This window comes from Lentinus tigrinus (genome assembly GCF_003813185.1).
Source record: "Lentinus tigrinus ALCF2SS1-7 unplaced genomic scaffold L226scaffold_5, whole genome shotgun sequence".
NCBI classification, from domain to species: Eukaryota; Fungi; Basidiomycota; class Agaricomycetes; order Polyporales; family Polyporaceae; genus Lentinus; species Lentinus tigrinus.
In genome coordinates, this window is record NW_027137914.1 from 1,391,577 (window position 1) to 1,412,292 (window position 20,716).

The 20,716-nt window shown below is 51.3% G+C and overlaps 4 protein-coding genes across 4 annotated transcripts; 1 reads left to right on the forward strand and 3 right to left on the reverse strand.

The window, feature by feature from the left end:
• Positions 1 to 1,307: 1,307 nt before the first annotated feature.
• Positions 1,308 to 3,882, reverse strand: L226DRAFT_531922 (cytochrome P450). The gene is made up of 12 exons (XM_067680169.1): positions 3,851 to 3,882; positions 3,502 to 3,795; positions 3,331 to 3,445; positions 3,265 to 3,282; positions 3,182 to 3,201; positions 3,114 to 3,125; positions 2,986 to 3,051; positions 2,662 to 2,907; positions 2,380 to 2,602; positions 1,930 to 2,320; positions 1,735 to 1,854; positions 1,308 to 1,677 (listed from the first exon to the last, which is right to left on the reverse strand). Exons 2-12 carry the CDS (start codon positions 3,757 to 3,759, stop codon positions 1,509 to 1,511), a joined length of 1,638 nt encoding a protein of 545 aa, XP_067539155.1. The 5' UTR covers positions 3,760 to 3,795; positions 3,851 to 3,882; the 3' UTR covers positions 1,308 to 1,508.
• Positions 3,883 to 4,344: 462 nt separating this feature from the next.
• Positions 4,345 to 5,575, reverse strand: L226DRAFT_297615 (uncharacterized protein). Its single transcript, XM_067673677.1, has 6 exons — positions 5,445 to 5,575; positions 5,194 to 5,337; positions 5,113 to 5,128; positions 5,001 to 5,049; positions 4,892 to 4,941; positions 4,345 to 4,824 (listed from the first exon to the last, which is right to left on the reverse strand). Exons 1-6 carry the CDS (start codon positions 5,488 to 5,490, stop codon positions 4,515 to 4,517), a joined length of 615 nt encoding a protein of 204 aa, XP_067539156.1. The 5' UTR covers positions 5,491 to 5,575; the 3' UTR covers positions 4,345 to 4,514.
• Positions 5,576 to 5,671: 96 nt separating this feature from the next.
• On the reverse strand, positions 5,672 to 6,458 carry L226DRAFT_297617 (uncharacterized protein). The gene is made up of 5 exons (XM_067673678.1): positions 6,401 to 6,458; positions 6,232 to 6,310; positions 6,144 to 6,178; positions 5,928 to 6,079; positions 5,672 to 5,874 (listed from the first exon to the last, which is right to left on the reverse strand). Exons 2-5 carry the CDS (start codon positions 6,285 to 6,287, stop codon positions 5,854 to 5,856), a joined length of 264 nt encoding a protein of 87 aa, XP_067539157.1. The 5' UTR covers positions 6,288 to 6,310; positions 6,401 to 6,458; the 3' UTR covers positions 5,672 to 5,853.
• Positions 6,459 to 7,766: 1,308 nt separating this feature from the next.
• On the forward strand, positions 7,767 to 12,473 carry L226DRAFT_503148 (transcription factor). The gene is made up of 14 exons (XM_067677920.1): positions 7,767 to 7,969; positions 8,027 to 8,235; positions 8,294 to 8,554; positions 8,606 to 8,911; positions 8,968 to 9,095; positions 9,152 to 9,547; positions 9,604 to 9,910; positions 9,964 to 10,302; positions 10,364 to 10,805; positions 10,857 to 11,174; positions 11,233 to 11,360; positions 11,411 to 11,758; positions 11,783 to 11,924; positions 11,978 to 12,473. Exons 1-14 carry the CDS (start codon positions 7,858 to 7,860, stop codon positions 12,028 to 12,030), a joined length of 3,489 nt encoding a protein of 1,162 aa, XP_067539158.1. The 5' UTR covers positions 7,767 to 7,857; the 3' UTR covers positions 12,031 to 12,473.
• The last annotated feature ends 8,243 nt before the right edge of the window (positions 12,474 to 20,716 follow it).

Here is a 20,716-nt window from a genome sequence, read left to right on the forward strand (position 1 = left end):
CGCTATGGCCGTAGTACGCGTGACATCCTCGCTCTCGGCCTTTGCAAGCCACATGCGCCTGCATGGTGGTTACAGTCCTTCAAGAACTCCACCCAAAAGCCTTCTTGAGCTCAATCGCCTGCTCACTACGCACCCTGAGGTCACCGAGCTCCTCACCTGGAAATTTTGACGGTATTCTCAGTGGTTGCAGTGTAATATGTTGACAAGAGGGGTTGACGCTTTGCTGCATCATGTAACAAAGAGCCAGCCACATACTGTGGCCAGCGTAGAGCGACAACGTCAAGCGGGATTGGCGCAAGACAAAGCGTCGGGCGGCGCGCAGGGCGGGACGTCGGGGGAGGCGTTACAGAGAGTGGCGCGAGGCCGTGACAGTATAAGCGCCCTATGGACCACCGGACCGGTTGCATGGACTCTCCACCGGAGTTCTCCGCGGAGAGCACTCCCCGTGGTTCTGACTCTCTGCACGGAACAAATGGAGGACTCGGTTAACCTGGTGCGGTACGGTAACCCGAAAGTTCGAGCTGGTAGAAAAGGCAGAGGGACTACGCAAGGGGTCATAATATGTCCCATCCTATTCGTCCACTGTCAGATCACATTGCGTCCCCTCTTTGTAGCCAATTAGTCCGCATTGTTAGTTGCGGCAGTTCTTCCGCTGTTGCGCTTTTGTTCGTATCCAATCGCTCCTCCAATTTTCACACATACACTCATCCATCCATATTCTATCTAGGAAAAATGGAATTGAGCTACATAAACGCATCGGAGTCGCTCATTCCACTTCACGATGGCCACAGGCGCCGGGTCCTCCCCCATAATAGCCGCCGACCAAACTTTGCTCCGTGTCTCGTATCCTGGCATTCTGAAGGCTTATCATACACATTCAGAGTGGAGGGAATGCCGTCTTCTCCATGAACTGGGGTAGACGAGAAAATGGTATGGGTTAGCAACCTTAAATTAGGGTAAGCGAGGACGTCGAACGGCGCAAAGAGAAGACAGTGGGCATGCGGGGTGTGCCAGTTGGAGCAGAGGGAAAGAAATAGGTCTAATTCGTATTTTTGCCAGCATGTCGGAGGTGAGGGCATATCATGTGCAAATGTTGAAGGCGGACGGTTGGGTAGTCTTCAAACGGGGGACCGGAGCCTAATAGCACGAACCGTGATCCCCATATGCAATGACAGTGGCCTTATTGCAGCGGGCGTTATACCATTTTGCAGGGACTACTCCTTCAAGTTCGCTTAGGGCGGCTCCGGGCCTGCCCTTTTGGGACCACTCATCCCGGTATGGTGCCACTGCTAGCGTCACTGGCGTCGACCTTGTGCAATTGCCGTATTTGTGCGGCCATATATTTTTACACTGACATCTGCCATACTGGTATCTTTCAATCAAAATACGCTGTGAGTTTCCATAAGTACGAAAAAAAGAGAATGGATATCCGAAACTGATTGTAGTCATACCATGGAACCTTCACCGTCACGTACTTGTATATCGCCCTTCGTTCCACGATCAAACACTCATGACCGTCTGTACGGACGGATCAACAGCGGAAGCTGCGCGCCTTTCGCGCGCTCGGATTCTACGCACGGACGCTGCAGGAACAGACCAAGCGGCTTGATCTCTTCTTTGGGCACTGCGCTCTCGAACTCGAAGTTGCGGACGAGGGTGAATGCGAGCGCTTTCATCCTGCATGACCATTCAGTCCATGTGGGACACTAGAAAGAGTTAAAGGAGCGGACGTACTCAGTAAGAGAGAATCGGTAGCCAATGCACGCGTGCGGGCCACCGAGGAAGGTGAGGAGGTGGCTCCAGACTCCGGGTATGTTGGCGATCGCCTCGGGAGGGCTTTCCCAGCGTTCTGGCCTATTCGCGTTCAAAGTTCAGTTCAGCCTGATGTCCCTAGGGGCACTCCATCTCGGTTGTCGACTGCAGACGTACCTGAATTCGGTAGCGTCCTCGCCCCAAAGCGCCTTCAATCTCTGCACTGCCACGATGGGAATATGCACCCTCGTACCCTTGACGAGCGGGATCTCAGTGAGCAAATTCCCGTCCCTGTCCCTAATGGGCTCAGAGAGCGGGATAACGTCGTCCTTTTGGGCGACACGGGCCGTAACCACCACGGGCGCATGGAGGCGGAGCGTCTCGCGGACAACATAGTCCAGGTAGGTGAGCGAGTTAAGGTCTTCCATGGAGGGCATATCTGTCGGGATGGCCAGAAGCTCCTTGCGTAGCTTCTCCTGGATGGAGGGGTTCTGCGTGAGCGCGTTCAGACACCAAGTCGTTGCCGTGCTCGTGGTCTCATGGCCAGCAACAAGGAAAGTAGGGACCTCTGAAGGATCGATCGGGTCAGCAAGGATGGTGCGCTGCCGGGGAGTCACAGGCACGCACGGGCGATCACTTCCTCGTCGGTCAGCCGCTGGCTGTCGGGGATGTCCGTGGCCATGTTCGCCTTGATGAGGAGCGTCAAGAGATCGCGGCCTAGCAAGTCCTTCTTCTCGATGCCGCCTGCGCTCTTCTCGCGCAGAATGCCGGCCTTCTTCTCTTGTAGGAGTTTCATACCGATACGCTGCATTGTTGCCTTGGCACTATCGATGTGCTTAGCTTGAGGGTTCTGTATGTCATGAACGTCAGCACTCCTGCGCGACGTAAAAGTCTGGTCAAAGGACTCACGAACAGCCTCTCGAACCTCGGGAATAACACTCCGATAATACCCAGGGGGTTCATCGGCGGGGGCCGCTTGAATATCGCATCGAATGCGCGGTTGAGCTCGTTTGGCGGCTTGTCCGGGTTGAGCGCATCGAACTCGTAGCTGAAACCCGCAAGGCCGATCACGTCGAGTGTCATCTTGCTCAGGCCCTCAATCACGTTCACGGTGTTGCCCTGCGAGACGATCTGGGCGTTCCAGTAGTCGCAGAGCTGTGCCGTAATCGGAAGGGTTATGATGAGTCAGTGCTGGTCTGGATTGGGAGAGGAGGGGAGAATCGGAACACGCACACCGTTGGCTTTCTCGAGGAAGATCTCGGTCAGCTCGCGGACTTGTGTCGGGCCGAAAGCTGGGTTCTGACGGCGGTAGGGTGGGTGTCAACACGGCATATGCGGAGGCGTAAGCATCAGCGCCCTACCATGATGTGCCTCTATACGGAGGCGTGAGTCATGAGCCTACATCAGTGAAAGAAGAATGGCAGCACACCTGCTGTTTGTGTCTAGCGCCTGCCGTGGCAACGCGTCAGCATCAGCGGCTTCAAGTGAACTTGGCAGAGAAGCAGCTCCCACCTTCTGTGACCAGAACACCTGTACAGGGGTTAAGTCATCATCTCATTGCACATGAGCATCACTCACCATCTCCAAGGAGACGCGCCAGGGTTGCGCGGGCCTCCTCAGCCTTGTAGTAGTCCATGGAATGGCTGATGACATGATTGATCACCCGAAGGTCCGTCGTGAACAGTCGGGGCTCCTGAAGATGAACTGCATGAACATACACGTTCATGTTACCCGGAATGTTCGCCTTGCCATGAGTGGTCCCCAAACGCGGAACGACCGCCCGTACTGTGCGATCCACTCCTGTGTGAGTTCAGTGTGGTCTGCGCCGAACTGCTTCAAGTTGCCGAACAAAAAGCTGTGGCTGGAAGGGCCTCGGAGACGATTGACTGTCGAAAAGTACCGAGGTGCGAGCTTTCGCAGCTTCTTGACGAGGAATACCAAGAACATGCCCGATAGGAGCACGAGTGCGCCCTCCACGAAGGAATTCGAGGACAGGAGCATCGCCATAGTGACTGCGAAGAGACGAGCAAACGTATGGTATGGCTGTGGGGGTATTGGTCAATGACTCGGTGGCTACAGGGCGGCGACGAAGGCCTACCTGGACGTGTACTGGGGTAAGATATACGTGCGATGTCGTGGCAGACGCGAAGCACCGAGCGGGTTGATGATATGGCTCTTCCAACTGCACCGCCACAACTGCGGCGGTCCGGATATGTCAGGACTCTTCCGTGCGGAGTAGGACTATGCCAGCCGAAAGGTGCCGGCGTCTCGCGGTCGTATACCATCTGTGTTTGTATGAGGAATGCGGGGACTCCTTGGAGTGCGTCCAACATTCTGCGAGGGTGCAACAACTCCCGGGCTGTACCGGGTGCTATACTGGAAAGCATGTTTAGGCCGGACCATCCGGAGTCCTCTCGCATCATCTACCAGTTTCCGGACCTTGATGCAACCCATCTGACGTCTTCTACCGGCATGCACCCTCTTAGACGCACAAAGTGCTTGGTGTTGGATCAAATTCTGCTGACTCTTGAGAATATAGAGGCGAAAAGGGCACGTCCGGATGACGTGAGCGCCGATGGTAGATGGTACCTGGTGAGTGAAGCCGAAGATCATCCCGGTGCATGAAGGGCGCGTGCCGGCGTTCTGTAGGACGTACGACGGACACCGGAACGCTGGTTGACAGCTTTCATAGTTATCCGGCACTGCAACTACGTCGGCGGATTCATGAAGCTTGACTACAACCGCCCGGGCCAGGCCCACCCTCATCCGGGCGCATGCGAACTGGTAGAGTAGGGTACAATAGAGTGAGTTTTAATGGCCTGCGACATTTCCCCTGCCCCATCATCTTCATTATCTGGATGCCAACCTGAGACAACAGGTCGTGCAGACTCGTCGTCGTGCGGTGACGGAAGGTCTGGGTTGATGAAAGCTCCTAGGGACGAGATGAAGCTTGGTATTGAGTCGTAAGGGTCCTTTGAGAAGTGAAGCGGGTCGTCGGGGTCGAGTCTGACAACGGCCCTATCCGCCTCTTGCAGTTCCAGGAGGAAGCACGAGATGAGGATCGCCGTGATGCTTGGGAGACGACTTTTAGTGAGTAAACCGTCGCGGCACACTGGTGGTATGGTGGTAGAATGCGTACGAGGCGGTGAATTCGGCGACATAACTTGCACCATTGCCTTCGACCGTGATCTGACAGCCCCGTTGATAATGAGATCAGGAATACAAACGTGTCAGGACATGTGACGTACCGCATTGATTGAGAAGACGAGGTGGAGGATGTTCAAGACGAAGAGAACCCTGGTGACGCAATGATTTTCCGAACTCCAGCAGGTGATTAGAGAGTGTTGTTGTAGGGCGTACACAAAATACATGGTACCTGTGTGTGGCAAGGAGCATAAAGTGAGTCACATACTTCGTGAGCGGTGTGCGCACGAAACGTACCATCACGACATAGGACATCCGAGAGCGATAGTCTTTTGGATTGACGTATATCGCGGAGTGTGGCCAGACCGCTGAGTCTCGCCCAGGTGATATATATGAGCACCATGTCGGCAACGATGAGTGGCACTCGAGCGATGACCACAACTGTAGGGTTGATTTGGATGAGCATATGTTCTCTTGCATATGGTTGAGGCCAACCTACGCCTTGAACCATGTCAGTAATGAATGGCAGATGACCACATTCGGAAGACTCACCTTGGACTCAATTCCTGAGTGAGATGGTCTATCTGGAGACATCCAATCGGTAGTGAAAAGGCCTCTCCAGAGACGTCAGCCGTAAATGACCGGCACAAAAAATCATGATGCGTCCGCGTAACCTAGTATGTAGTCGAAGGAATTGCCGAGCTACTCACCAGATTTGCACCAACTGGGGCGAGGGACAAGACGAAGACCAGTACACCAAGAAGCTTACTCCTTCTCAGGGCGTACGCACGGAGGGCAGAGAAGACTTATCCCGAAACATCAGCTGATTATAGGGGAGTTTTCGAAGTACGCCAGGTCCTTCACCTGCTCCGGAAATAAATTGCAGTGTCCCAAGCCCAATCATCGCCAGGATTTGGAACATGGAACAACTGTGGACGTCAGCATCCGATCATAGATCTACGAGCCCAGAATGAACCTCTGCTTGTTGTCAGACATTGCGATGGATCACGTTATGATCCGCGACTGCTTACCACGTCCGAAGGGAAAGTTGTGAATTGGACCAACGCCGAAACATAGACCGCCATGGAAATATACCTGTTTGTGAAGAACAAGAGGGCTCCAGCCCACTTGGCAGTTCGGACTTCGCGGTCGAACGTGATTAACGCTTCATAGAAGAAGAGAACTGCGACCAAAGGATCAGTATTACCGTCCTTGAAGGTCGAGCTTATGACATTGAAGGCACGCACCTGAGACTGCTACATTGGAGTATGTTTCCGAGTAGCTGTTGCGCGATGTCAGCGGAAGTGTACGAGGCGAGGGGGATACGCGACTTACAAGGAGCTGAATAGGTCCACAACTGCTGCAGCATCGGCGTCTGCATCGGAGGACATACTGGAGCCCAATAGACCTCAACCTGCCCGGGGCCGAGAATGATGAATCAACCTCATAGCACCACTGTGGCCTTATATCCAGCACGGCGATGTGTGAACTTCTGCTGACTCACGGTATCTGGCCCGAACCCCGTCGTCTGGGATACCGACTTCAGCTCCCGATGAATATGCATCTCCTTCTTGAACGCAGCCAGACGGATGCAGTTGCACGTAACGGGGTCATAGACAGAATATTCTATTTATCTGTACGAAACATACGGGGAACGCTCAGCAATGTAACTGAACAAAGCTCAATGGGATGACCTCACCAACTATCATCACTGCCAGCCCGAATGCCGTTGCGCCACGAGATTCGAATTCCTGGTCATACAAGCCATCGCAACTTGAGCGTACCAGACGTCGCTGGCCAGCGCACGTCTTTCAACGATGCAGAGCTGATAAGGTATCGGGGTAGCCATCCCTGCAGCGGAGAGTAGGCTGCTACTTCGAGCGCATATGCCGGGCGAAGTCGGGACTACCCGACCACGCGACGCTGTCCTAAGTCGTTCTTGCCAGCTGCGTCGGCCTTTTATTCAGCTACATCAGAGCTGGGGTGAGGGCAACAGGGTTGTCAGATGCGGAATGCAATCCGGACACTGCGTGGCGTAGAAAGAGTTGTGGGAGCGACACGTCGTGTCATCGCGTCATGAAGAGCATACTGACGATGGAATGGTCTGTAAGTGTGCATTGTCTATGAGGTGGACGAAGTACGAATTTGCTAAATTTTTGTCAGCTGTGCACGTTCACATACCGCTTTGGTCTCCCCACCAGTAGCACGGATGTTGAATAACGCTTGACTATGTGATCCGCGTCGAGTTCGATGACACGTTAAATGATATTCGGGTATAGACGCAAGTGGGTAGCCGTGTCCAACCGTTCAGTTGCACCGTCGGCTACGGAGACTAATGTCCAACGCTATTTGAGACATTCATTGCTCGCGCTAGGTCGTAGAGGGCATTATAAAGCCACAAGGTATCTCATCAGAACTGTAGGACAAGGGCGATGAGCGTGTTGAGACCAAATAGAGATCGTATTGACGTACCGTCGATACACCGTAACCTGATGCCACACCCAGCAATCTCTTTGCACCCTTCCCATCCTCCAGGTCGGAACAATGATCAGGAAAGCAATCATGTCCCGGCGACGTCGTTCATGAGAAGTAAGTTGCGTCGTAAGGGCCCCAAAAGCTGGTATTCCGTGCCAATATTGACCCAAGGAAATGCTCTTCAACCCGAAGCTATTGTGCGACGTACCGGCGGGTCTGCGATTGTTGGCCAGTGGTTACGCTCAAGATAATCTTCATGAAGCTGGTGCTGCAGGTAAAAGATGCCGTGCATGGCGATACGCTGGACGTTGAGCGGTGGAGGTCGAGGAAGGGAGTCAAGAAGGCCCGCGGCGGTGCGGTGCGGGTCCGCTGCGCGGCTCAGCGTCCGAAGGCTTGTTCGCAACTCTCATGTCACTTCTACATCCACACGCTCGCATACGACAAGAATTATTCTTACGCAGATAAGCAAGACAGGAACAACGAGCAATGCCCGAGTCGGCCGTGAACGGCGTATCGCAGTCGAAGGTGGACGAGGAGCAGGCTCGCCGGGCGAAGCGAGCAGCTTTGAAGGACTTGAATATCACCCAGGCTGGTCAGGGTGCGTGCTATGTGTATCCTGGTTCTTTACAATTTGACGACGGTTGGCCGTGTGTAGAACCCTCCAAAGCCCTTGACTCTTCGCTGAAGAGGCATACTGGGCTGATCAAGCGTATGCGGCAATCCTTGGGCATCGAGAATCGCGACCAAATCATCAAGGATATCGACTCGCTGACTCTGGAAAAGTACGTGGACGAGATAGTTGGTGCTGTGGCAGAAGGCGTTTTGAGATGCAAGACGGAGAAGGATGTCTGGAGCGCGGTCGAAGTGCGTCTACTGCCTCTTCGCGTCTTAATACTTGCTGAATATATGCGTCCTATGATAGGTGATTTCTGCACTCCATCGCCGCTTCCCCAAGACCTTCACCTCTGCCATCGTATCTTCGCTCACTGCTGCGCTCGCTCCGCCTTCGCGCGCGGCGCTCGCCACACTGACCCCGGAGCAACGTGAGAAGGAAGATTCTGCGCGTGTGGCGCGTCAACGTCCCGTCCTGCGTGTATGTGCTGAGCTCGCACTTGTGGGGATCATCAGGGATGGCCCAGACAGGAGTGGCGGAGAGTGGATAATGAAGACCGTGCGGGATCTGGTAAGTGACTTGATTGCACCGCTGAGCCAATCGTTCATATCTTGGTGCAAGTTGTCCAACGATCCGTCGCTCTCCTCTTTGCCTCTACTCCTGGTCTTCCTCAAGTCCTACTCTCGCCCGTACCTTGGTATCGTGCCACCGTCCTCCTCCAAGCAAATCTCTGCCAATGCGGAACCTGGCACCCTGTCTGAGAATGCAACCGCAGAGGCCGTGCAGACAAATGGCACCAATGGTGCTTTCCCTACGCTCATCAACGAGAGCGAGGAGCTCGTGGAGAAGGAGATCCGGGACAGGTTCAAGAAGATGTGCGAAGGCTACTTCGACAACGTAGCAAAGAAGCTCGTAATCGAACACAACGTAAGCCGCGCGTCTTGTAATGATCATCATATGATTAGTACTGAAGGACCCGGCAGCGCTTGCAAGAGCAGGACAGGAGGAACCATGAAGCATATATCCGCTCAGGCGAAATCTTCGAGGATCGTCAGCAGGCGTACGAGAAGATGACGAAGAACTACGAGAAACTCCTCGCGAGCTGTCAGAGGTGCGTTTACTGATCCGTGTGGATGCGCGCAGTGTGTTGAACTTCTCTTATTGAAGTCTTTCGGAGCAACTGTATCTGCCTATGCCCACGCTCAAGACGGCGTCGCAGAAGTCCGAGTCCATTCAGATCGGCATGAGCTCTGGGTCGAGTCTCCTTGGCGGAGAGTCTGATGACATGACGGGCGCCGGAGGCAAGTGGGAGGACGAAGAGGAGCGCCGGTTCTTCGAGGAGATCCCGGACCTCAAGGACTACGTCCCACGGAGTGTACTCGGGCTCGAAGGGGACGGAGATGAAGAGAAGGACGATGGAAAGGAGAAAGAGAGGCAGGAGAAGGAGCGCGTTGAAGAGGAGGTACGGAAGCTTGAGGAAGAGCTGGCGGAGATGAAGATCGATGCGGACGGAGGTGTCACAATCAACGGGAAAGGAGAGGAGGTCGTGGATGATGCGGATGAGTTGGTGTCTTCGAGGTTACGTTCCGGCTCGTTCGCAGTGCTGACGATCACCCAAGTGTTCCAACCCCAACCCCTGGCACGCCTAAGGAGTCGCCCTCGACCACGCCCCAGATGGCCCCGCAAGGCCCATCTCAATTGCTCACTGCTTTGCTCGCACGTCTACCAGATGCGACGAACCGGACGATCATCGACCAGGCCGCTGTTGATTTCGCGTTCCTGAACTCCAAGGCGGCGAGGAAGAGGCTTGTGAAGTTCATGACCCAGATACCCAAGAACCGCACCGACTTGTTGCCTCACTACTCCCGCCTAATCGCCATCCTGAACCGTTATATGCCGGACATCGGAAATGACATCGTGGCTGCGGTATGTAGATGCGCCCTTCTCGGCTTCGCGCATGTGGCTGACTCAATGAACAGTTGGACGACGAGTTCCGGTACCTGCAGCGGAAGAAGAACGTCGTGAAGGAACTCGCGGAGGTCCGCATGCGCAACATCACGTTCCTCTCGAATCTCACCAAGTTCCGCGTGGTTCCGCCCCATGTCATCCTGCACATGTTCAAGGTCTGCCTGGATGACTTCTCTGGGACGAATGTCGAAAACCTCGCGATGCTCCTGGAAGGGTGCGGCCGATTCTTGCTGAGGAGCGAAGACACGCGGGAGCCATTCAGCAAGATGATCGAGCTAATGCGCAGGAAGCAGAGCATGCAGCATTTCGACCAGCGACAGCTGTTATTGCTCGAGAACGCGTACTATCAGGTGAGTCAACAGGATGGAGGACTTCACTCAGGAAGTGATCCCTGACGCATTCCAATTTCAGTGCAATCCACCGGAACGGGCTGCCCGCCAAGTGAAGGAGCGTACACCGATGGAACTCTTCATTCGTCATCTCATCTACGACGTCTTGACCAAGAAGACGATCGACAAGGTGCTCAAGCTCCTCCGCAAACTCGACTGGACGGACCCGGTCGTCCTTCACACTCTCCACAAGGTGTTCACGAAACCGTGGAAGCTCAAGTTTGGCCATATCTCCCTCCTCGCGATGCTCACGTACGACCTGCAACGATATCACCCCGCGTTCTCCATCGGAGTCGTCGACCAAGTGCTTGAGGATATCCGGAGAGGCCTCGAGACTAACGTCTACAGCATGAACCAGAGACGTGTCGCCACTATCAAGTTGCTTGGAGAGCTGTACATCTACCGGATGTTCTCGAGCGGAATCATCTTCGATACCTTCTGGACGTTGGTTACCTTTGGGCACCGTGAGTACCTTCCTATTAGGATCGTGGAGTGTGTGCTAACATCCTTCGTAGCTGAGGGCCGACCCATGCCCGGTCAGCCGTCCCCCATTGATATGCCTGACGACTTCTTCCGCATCCGTCTCGTCTGCGTGTTGCTCGATACAGTCGGGATGTGCTTCGACCGCGGTTCCCAGTTGAAGAAGCTTGACAACTTCCTTACGTTCTTCCAGCTCTACGTACACTGCAAGGAGCCCTTGCCTATGGATGTCGAGTTCATGCTGAGCGACTCGTTCGAAGCCGTGAGACCGAAGATAGTGCTTTTCAAGAACTTTGAAGAGGCTGCCGTCGCTGTCGACGAGATGTTCAGCGTGGCGCTTCAGAACGCCGGAAGTAAGTCTCATTCATACAGATTTTTGTTGCAACTGAACGCTCATGCCATTTGCCGTAGTCCCAACTGTTGATGGCGATGCAGGCGAAGATAGTGGGGAGGAAAGCGGCGGCGAGGATGATGATGAAGAGAAGGAGCGCGGTGTAGACGAAGACGAGGAGGACGAACAAACCCAGTTGGATTCACCCGTACGTTCACACTACATCGCTATCAGCCGTTCTACTAAGCACATATCCAGATTGATGAGCGTGCACCGTCGCCGGAAGCCGTTCTCCTCAAGTCCTCGTCCACCCACGAGAACCTCGGTCCTACTGAGGATGACGACGCAGAGTTCGCCAAAGAACTTGCTAAGCTCGTCACCGATACGTCTGGAGACGCGCGCAAGGTCGATAAGAAGACTGCGCTGGCGCTTTGGGACACGGCCCTTCCTCCCCCGGTCGTGCGGAAGAAGAGGAACGAAGACGTCGACGAGGACGGCGAAGGAGGTGCCGAGAGCACCAAAGATCCCGGCGTCATGAACTTCACGCTGTTCACGAAGCGAGGCAACAAGCAGCAGGCGAGCATCATTCCTCCGTGTAATTGGGGCGTCACTGACTATAAATTCCGATAGACCCGCCAGATCGCCATTCCGGCGGAGTCGGCCCTTGCTGTCCAGACTCGCACGGCTCAGATGCAAGACAAGGTCGAACAGCAGCACCTCAAGCGACTGGTGCTCAACTATGAGCAACGAGAGGAAGCCGAAGAGCTCAAAGGTGGGAGGAGGCAATATATGAAAGCTGGCCATCTCTGACGTTTGTCCCTGTAGCACTCGAAGAGCGCCGCCGGCAGGGGCCTATCAAGATACGACTAGCGGGCTAGCACCTCTTCCAGCGACAACTCTGCACCTAGGACAACAGAAGACACTCTTCTGGATTGCGCTCTTCCCCGCGAGGGAGCATTGCTGCTCCCTCATCCCTCCTCAGCCTAGTGTGCGATGACGTCGAAGGTCGGATTCTTGACTGCTGACTGCGATGACTCCTCCCGACATGACAGAGTGTTCAGCAGGCCAGAATGCACCCATGCCTACGACTGGGCGAGTTCCGCGAGCTGCCCGCTCCGACATGGACAATGGTACAGGTGCGACCGCCGCGGGTTACCCTTATGTGGCGCGGTCGGCGCTACACCGTTGTCCTTCCCCCCGGGTTTGCAATGGACCGTTTGAATCAGCTCAAGGACTAGTATGGAAGCTGGGATCGGCTGTTTTGTACACTGCTGTCATGCTATCAAATGCGAATGCAACAAATTTTACTATCGCGCGCGTCTTCATCTGGACTCGGGGCGCCGAGCAATGGTCGCCCACTTTGCAGTCAAATGACAAACAAACAAGATGTCCGCGAGTGTTATTTGAGAATGTAGTCACCCCGGCCGTCCTGTGGAACATATGAAACAATTATTCCTGTCGCGGAGAGGGTCCCGGGTCCGTGTATGTTTTTCGTGTTGGGCCTTGGCGCGCATGCATCAGGAAAAATATACCTGTGTCGAGTGCACTCGAGAGGCTCACGAACCATGATGCCCAGTGAAAATCGACTGTGTTTTCATATGTTTAGATAGTGGATAATCATGGCGGATATGTTCTAGGGCAGAGCAGCGTCTAATCTGACAGCGAAGACGGTCGTAGGGTTAGTGTTTGCAACCATTCAGACCAACATCATCGCAGTTTGAGCTCAATTCTGCCATGTTGCTTGGGCACAACTTGTCTCTTTGCTGCTTGTTTGCTTTGTCTCTTGCTTTTGCACAATCACAACCACTTGTTCTGCCCTAGAAATTGAGATGATGACATGCACATCCGACCCCAGCTGCATTTAAGTCCAAGCTTCCAACAGCTCATGCCACTGCATCCTTCTCTCTTACCCCCACCTTCCCATACTGTCAACTGCCATCCTGCCCCATCTCCTGCCCTTTGCACTGAGCAGCCTCTGATCAGCCAGCCATGCTATTCCCTGCCAGTGTCACATCTTGTGCCCAAGTCCTTCATTCTGCGACTTCTCTGCCACAACTCTGACAGGACAATCTCTGAACTCTGCCCCCTTTTCCAGTCATGACCTCATCACCCTCGTTCCTACTCATCATGCCTTACTCGGACTTCCACCTGAACTCTGCTTGCTTCTGGACATCCGCTCTGTTATCCGCTTGCATTTATGACATTGTATCCATTACTTATACTTAATAGGCTTGATTGTTTGCCTCCACCTTGTCACATCCGCATTCTGCCTCCTGTCTCTACTCCTATCAGACTCCGACCAGACATTCAGATATTTGTATATAAGACATACTTTACAGTCAAATAGTTTCTCAGTTCTGATACCTTCAATCTTGTTCATCAGTAAAACCCCAAATTTATTAGCAATACTTAGCTGATCTTAGCCCATCTTTGATGGCATTCAAGTCGACTAAGACCGGCGCTTAGGCGCTGTGGCTGTGACCCTTCAAGTTGCCTCAAGGTGGGCAGAATCGTCGCCCAATTTTTGTCCGTTTGCCTCGCGATTTTGAGAGGCACTTGGAACAATGCCTTCAAACATGTATATAAACTTTCATTACAAACCAACTGCCAGGGCCTGAGTTATCACCAGTGCTAAAAGCTGCTAAGTCATCAAGTCAGCTAATAAATTTGGGGTTTTACTGATGTTTACTTGTCCATCGACTACTCAGCTACTTGGAACTCAATCTATCTGACTTCCTCTGCAACCTCCGTCCGAACTCCGTCTGACCTTCCATCAGACCTCTGACCTCTGTCTCTCGACTTCTGTTCTCGTCTCTGTTCTTAACTCTCTGCTTGACTCTCTTACTTGTACATCAGAAGTCCCCAAAACTGCTGAGCGCACTGAGTGTGCTGAGCATGCTGGGGGCGCTGATGACCGAGCCTCTGACTTGCACCAGTCACCACGCGTAAACGGCTAGAGTGAATCATCTGAAATCTGGCACACACACCGTATATCATCTCTTCTAACAGAAACCCAACCCATTAGTTTATAGCTGTAGTCACGACAGGCAGCGCCCCGGAACCGGCTGCAAGAACAGTTACGGTAATTCTCTACCCGGTTAACCTTTCACAATCATTACCCGCACTTTTTCGGTCACTGAAGAGGCCACCTTACTCTCCGTTATGCTGCAGATATCCTGATTTTCTGAAGGCCGCCTTTCATAGTGTCCTTTCGACCCCTTGGGAAGGTGAGGAAAAGGCGACACTTCCTTTGTCCGGAAACTTCAGCCCTAATAAGAGACCTTTCCGGTTACCGGAAATCATGACATGGCCCAATAGGAAGACTTTCAGGGGGCAGGAAAGGTGACATTTCCATGGTGAACTATCCAGACAAAGGATAGGTCAGATTCCTATGCCCTTCCATGTCGTTGGTGTGTACTCAGGATAGGATTCCTTTGTTACCGTGGGAAAGGCTAGCAACAAGTCCATGAAATGAAGCCTGTCTCGCAGCCAGAAAGTTTCCCGAAAGCCCAGAGAAAGGCTAACCGGGTAAGTAATTATCGGACATCTTCCTGCCTCCGATTCTGGGGTGATGCCTGTCGTGAGTGTGTTGCTTGCTATGGGTCGCCCAAATGCACCCAGATTTTGGAAATCCGGGCCTCATGTGAGCTGTTGTATTAAAATCTATGTCATCAGGATGGATCTGAGCATACCTATAGGTCAATCAAATTGATATCTTTACCTGAAGTGCCTGCTGCATAGATGTTGTCGATAGAGTGAACATGAAGGTATGTTTCAGAGCCTCTGGTGCTTATTGCTGCTGGCCTGCAGAAGCACTGGCTATGCTGTGGAGCGCTGGGGGCACTGCCTCAGCGTGCACAGCAATTTTGGGAACTTCTGATGTAACTTGCTCCGGTATAAACTTTGGGGCCTCTTGTCACACTTCCGCAAATTGAAGACATCAAGTCATCAACACATCTTCGGGCATTGGTCAATAACTTCGCCAAAGTCTTCATTTCTCTGTGCACTTTCAGACTTCAGACTTTCATCAGCAAAATCTTTTAGAGCGCGCAAGCGCATGCAATGAAGGCAATTCAAATACAATCACAAAAATCCATGGAATCTTTGTGCGAGGGATTGGAAGCGCGTGTGCTGACCTTCCCCCAAAATTGGAATCTGCGCAATCTCCTTGCAATCTCGCAGAATTGCATTGCATTCACATAGAATAGCTCAGGATATGAGAGCATTTCTCAAGGATTAGCGGTTGAAATTGATTGCAATCCCCTAAAATGAACGGGACATCGTCAAGACGAGAATGATCACACAAGTAGACAGGTGGAAATGTTATTTATTGATTATGTAACATGAGCAATACACATATACATCAGTAAGTAACAGGCTAACACAACAATGGCACCATCTACAAGAGAAAGGGGAGAGAGGCACGCGGAGGGGGGGGTACTAGTCCAGGCGCATACAAGCATCAAGTAACAGGCAAGCAAGAGCTCGCAGGAGCACGCAAGCAGTCAAGATGGGAGCCCCAGTCTAGCTATGAGCACATCAGTAGATCCTCAAATATCTTAGTGAATCTTAGCGTATCTTATCATGTCTTAGCACATCTTAGGAGCTAACTAAGACAGCTAAGTTGCAACATCTAAGATGTTCAGACCGCTACCTAAGACCATTTGTGCTCACACCTAAGTCAGCTAAGTCAGGCGAAGACACCGAGGTTGTGATGCAATGGTCATGTCAACCTCATTTCATAGCCAGTAACTGTGTGATTGTATTGATATAACACGCATATGTTTTTGATCAGAAGTGAGTGAGCTGGAGTCAAAATAAACATACCCAAATCCGGAAGGATGGCTGTCTTTCGTGCCCAACGAGCGCTTAAATTTCCAAATCGGGCACCTGTGTGTCCCAAAGACAGCCCATCCTTCCGGATTTGGGTATGTTTATTTTGACTCTAGCTCACTCACTTCTGATCAAAAACATATGCGTGTTATATCAATACAATCACACAGTTACTGGCTACAACATGTGGGTATCATAAGACCACTTTGAAATCCATTCAATCTGTCTCACTTTTCTTAGCTACTTGCAGAATTAGCTGACTTAGCTGACTTAGCTGTTCTTATTAAGTCAGCTAAGTCGGCTAAGATATTTGAGGATCTACTGATGCACGTGGCAACGACGCATTAGCGGCAGACCTCCAGAGTCCAGCGTACAGGCGAGAGGCAGTCAAGCAACAATAAGTAAGGAGGGAGCCGTGTGAAGACGTTTGAACTTGGACAGTGGACGTGGAAGCGGGCAGGGCATAAGAGCATGGTAAGGACAAAGTCTCACAGTGGTGCAGGTGTAGGCACAGAGTCCAGGTTCCTTGTGATCTTGTAGTCCCACACATTTGTGGCCTCTAAGCCGAGATGCAAGTTGGTGGGCAGGCAGGCAGGTGGCTCTTGCGGGCTTCCAGTTGTGCATACAAGGTGAAGGAAGAAGGGAGAAGAATGATGACACCTCGAGACGTCTGAGTCCGTGGTGATAAAGATCAGGTTGGAGCTCAAAATCAGCAAACAAACAACAAAGATCGATAAGCGTCGGACCTCCAGATATTTGAATTCTGCTGATTCCAAGCCCTTACAATCTTATCAGAATTCACTGCAATTTCCAGGACGCCTTGCGCAGAATTGTTGAAATTGGATTCCTTTGCAATTGCGTGCAATCCGGCCAGGCACTTTGCAAGCACAGGAATCCTCGGAAGTGTTTGGAGATTTTGCTGATGTTGGACTTCCTTCCAGAGTTTGACTTGTGCCCATGGTCTTAACAGCCAGGCCAATGGTGAGGACTGTGAGCGTGGTCTGGGGACTTCAATCTGTTGGACTCATCAAGACTCATTAGCACTGCACCAGTAGCAGAGGCTACAATGTGCACTCAGACCAATATGGCTCCAGTGCCTGTGACATGGACTTATCATACACTACACTACTTCAGCACTGATCAGAGAACTTTTCCTCCTCTCTGTCACCATCTCAATTATGGATGCTGGTCCATCTACCCTTGGGAGGCCATAAGATGTCAGAAATTTGCCCAAACATCGGGATGTGATTTCATCCTGATGTATTTGGGTCAATATCCAACCTGGCAGAGCTCCAATATTCAACTGATGTTTGCTGTTGGACCTTAAATCCTGCTTACTCAACTCAAAGCTCCAATTATCTTCAGGTGGTTCCCGATAGGGCTGTGGGGAATCTGGATGCAGGCATGCACTTAGCCCATCAGGATTGCATCTCAATGCATTCAGAACCATGGGTCAAATTTCCAAGTCAAGCAACAGTTTGACACTGCGTCAACAAGAGTCTAAGCCCCGTTCCGGCAAGAGAACGAGCCTTGTGCCTGCAAGAAAATGAGCCCTATGCCAGCAAGAGAACAAGTGAAGAGCTTTCCTGAGTAACAGAGCAACACCAAGTCAAGTGAATGGCTCCATGGTCCACCCTGTTTGAGTCTGCACCAAGTAGCAAGTCCCAGAGTTTGGGCGAGTTAAATCCTGCATTCCCTTGGAGTCTTCAAGTTGAGTACTGGTCATTTCACACCCACCTGCATAGGCAACGCCCCTCCAGGCATACCTGGCCACGTCGTCAATTGGGAGAATTGACAAAATTGGAGCAATCAAAATGTCGGGGATGAGTCCGATGTGGCATGTGTGAAGGTTTGCAGACTTGAAAGTTGATACACACACTGAAGCTGAAGTTTTGAAACACTGCGCCACTCCCGACCTCCCCAACATACTTATTTATTGATTAATTGTGCCCCACAAAACGCGCGGACAGAACATGGACTGTCGACTTTGACCAGTGTTCGCTGGCTCGAACTCGTCTCATTCTACGAGCTCCCTCGAACACTCCAGGCATTCCGACGTGGGAGTCTGCTCACCATTTATGGTGCTGAAATGCGAACTGTCAAACCCAATCACCCCAAAATGATTCGAGTTTTGTCTCCAGCAAACCTGTCCACTTCCGTGGCCAGGAATACACTGGAACATTCCTAGCCATCAATGTCTCCCTCCCTCCTTTCCCCACTCTCTGGCGACATGTCACATCAGTGCCTAAGCAGCCCCACACCGGTCTTCAAGTACCCATGCCAGTTATCTACAATGCTGGATGGAGCACACCATTCCGTATACTGTTCCGAGTCATTTCAACATGGACTCTAAGACACTGACACCACATCAGACTTCCTCACCAACTCCTCCCCATCTATCTCCACCTTTATCCTTTGGTGAATCCTACCGCTGCCAGCGCAGCTTCATCCTGGAAATCAACTAGCCAACTTGCACCTTTTAGGTTGGGTTGTAGTTTTTGTTGGATGTTTTCCCTTCAGAGACACATCTGCCCTATCAATGTGAGGTGCATTGGGAAACCTACAATGTTGGAGGTAATATATGATAGTATTTTTTGTCGCAACAACTAGGGCCCCCTCTATGCCTGCCTTTGTCTATGCCTTTATGGGCCTTTCCCTCTGCCTATCTCTGTCCTCGCTTTTGCCCCTGTCTCTGCTTCTGCCTCTGTCTCTGCCTTTCTGTTTGTTTCTCATCTACGACTTTCATCCTCATGACCTTGTCTTGACCTTGACGTCTCTGTTCTGATTATGTACTACATCTTACCAGTAGTAGATTACTTACTAATATATAATCCATAATATGAATGCTAGTGTCTCTCATGAAAATCATCATTACTCAATTGAAATTGTGTGATATACTGGTGGCTGAAAGGCTTAGAATGGGGGAATAAATGTGGTAGATTATGTTGTAAGTGGGAGAGCAGTGGCTAGACGATGCAGGAGGACTCAGTCTGGTGCACGGAGTGTCAACAGCTATTAGAATTACCTAGACGATGCAGAAGGACTAGGTACATGTCAGTACAGCATAGCTAATGAATGTTGAATACGTTAGTCTTACCTCAGTCTGGTGCACAGAGTGTCAACAGCTGAGGAAAGAGCAGTGAAAATCTCGAAAGGAAAAGACTGTGATTATCTAAGCAAATGAGCACTAATTCAGAGACTGTGTCAATGGACATTATAATCTTGACAGCATCGACACAGTGTCTAACTACTGAATAGAAGTCCGATGTACGTATGAAACTCTACCTCCAACAGATTAGTCAACAAAACGCTCATTTGTCAACCAAAACATCTCTCAACTGACGTCTTATGTTCGTAGTTTGTCTACACTTTACTGCTTAAAGTTGTAAATCTGACGATAATTTGTGGCTTTACTGCTCTCTTTGCACACCACCATACTAATTGGCTCTCATCGACCACTTGTAACTAATTGTGACAATTTGACACCAATTATTGTGAATTGGCTAGGGAGGTTTTCCTGATGTGGTTAGGGGCTTGACAACAGAGAGGACATATGCCAGCTTCTCAAGGCCAAACATTATGCTGTTGTTGTGTCAATATCAGGCAAGGAAAAGGGCAAGGACGTGCTCACTTGAGGAGCTCAAGAAAGATTGTACAGAGGTCGATGATTGAGAAAAGACAATTGAACAGGAAGAAGAGGGCGCTCCTGAATTGGACCTTAAAAACAGACCATGTAGTGATGAGACAGGCAAGGATGGTGATGGTCGTGTACTCCATGGCGTGTAGGGAGGATGGTGGTTGAAGGAGGAAGAGTGAGATGGGAGGATTTGTAGATAATGGCGGGGTTATGAATCTGTGTTGAGGCTGACCGTCATGCACAAGTCTGGCATGCCAGCTTTGTACAGGCTAATGATCACATTTCAGGTCCTGAACACCTCTGTTTGAGAATGAGGAGGCTCACAACCCATCTTGGTGGCTGGCCTAGTTGATCATGTAGCTGCAGGGAGACGCGCCAATGTCCATCAGAAGTTCCAAAAAATGCTGTGCACACTGAGGCAGTGCCCACAGTGCGCCACAGTGCTAGCAGCATTTCAGCAGGCCAGCAGCAATAAGCACCAACACCTCCAAAACATACCTTCATGTCTACTACACCAACAACCTCAATCCAGTAGACACTTCAAGTGAGTAGAATGATACTCTTGCCCCTTGGTACATGCTAATTGATTTTCATGACATAGATTGTATTCAAACAGTGTATAACAGGCCAGAAAGTGTGAAATTTGCTTGCATTTGCACTGCCCATTGCAGGAGATGTGCTGCAGCTATGGTTTAGCGGTTTGGGGACTGGATAGATGGGATGCCATACGGAATGTATATCAGTTTTCAGGACATTCGGCCCAACCATTTTTGTTTGGCATATGATTCAAGTCAGTGGCTGTGATGTCAGTGCCCCCAGCATGCTCAGCGCCCTCAGTGCGTTCAGCAGTTTTGGCAAGTTCTGATGGCCCAAACACAAACATAAATCTAACCACTCACCTTCAGACAATGAGGCACCTGTTTGATCAGCTAGATGAGGATGTCAACAATAGAACATTCTTATATACAAGTGGACACACTGGCGGCTGTAGGAGAGACACTGCCATGGGCACGTTATGTTTTCCAGAATTTAGCAGTACATTCTATTGGATCAATAAGAATACAACAGGTGTGTTAGTTGATGTATAAGTATGT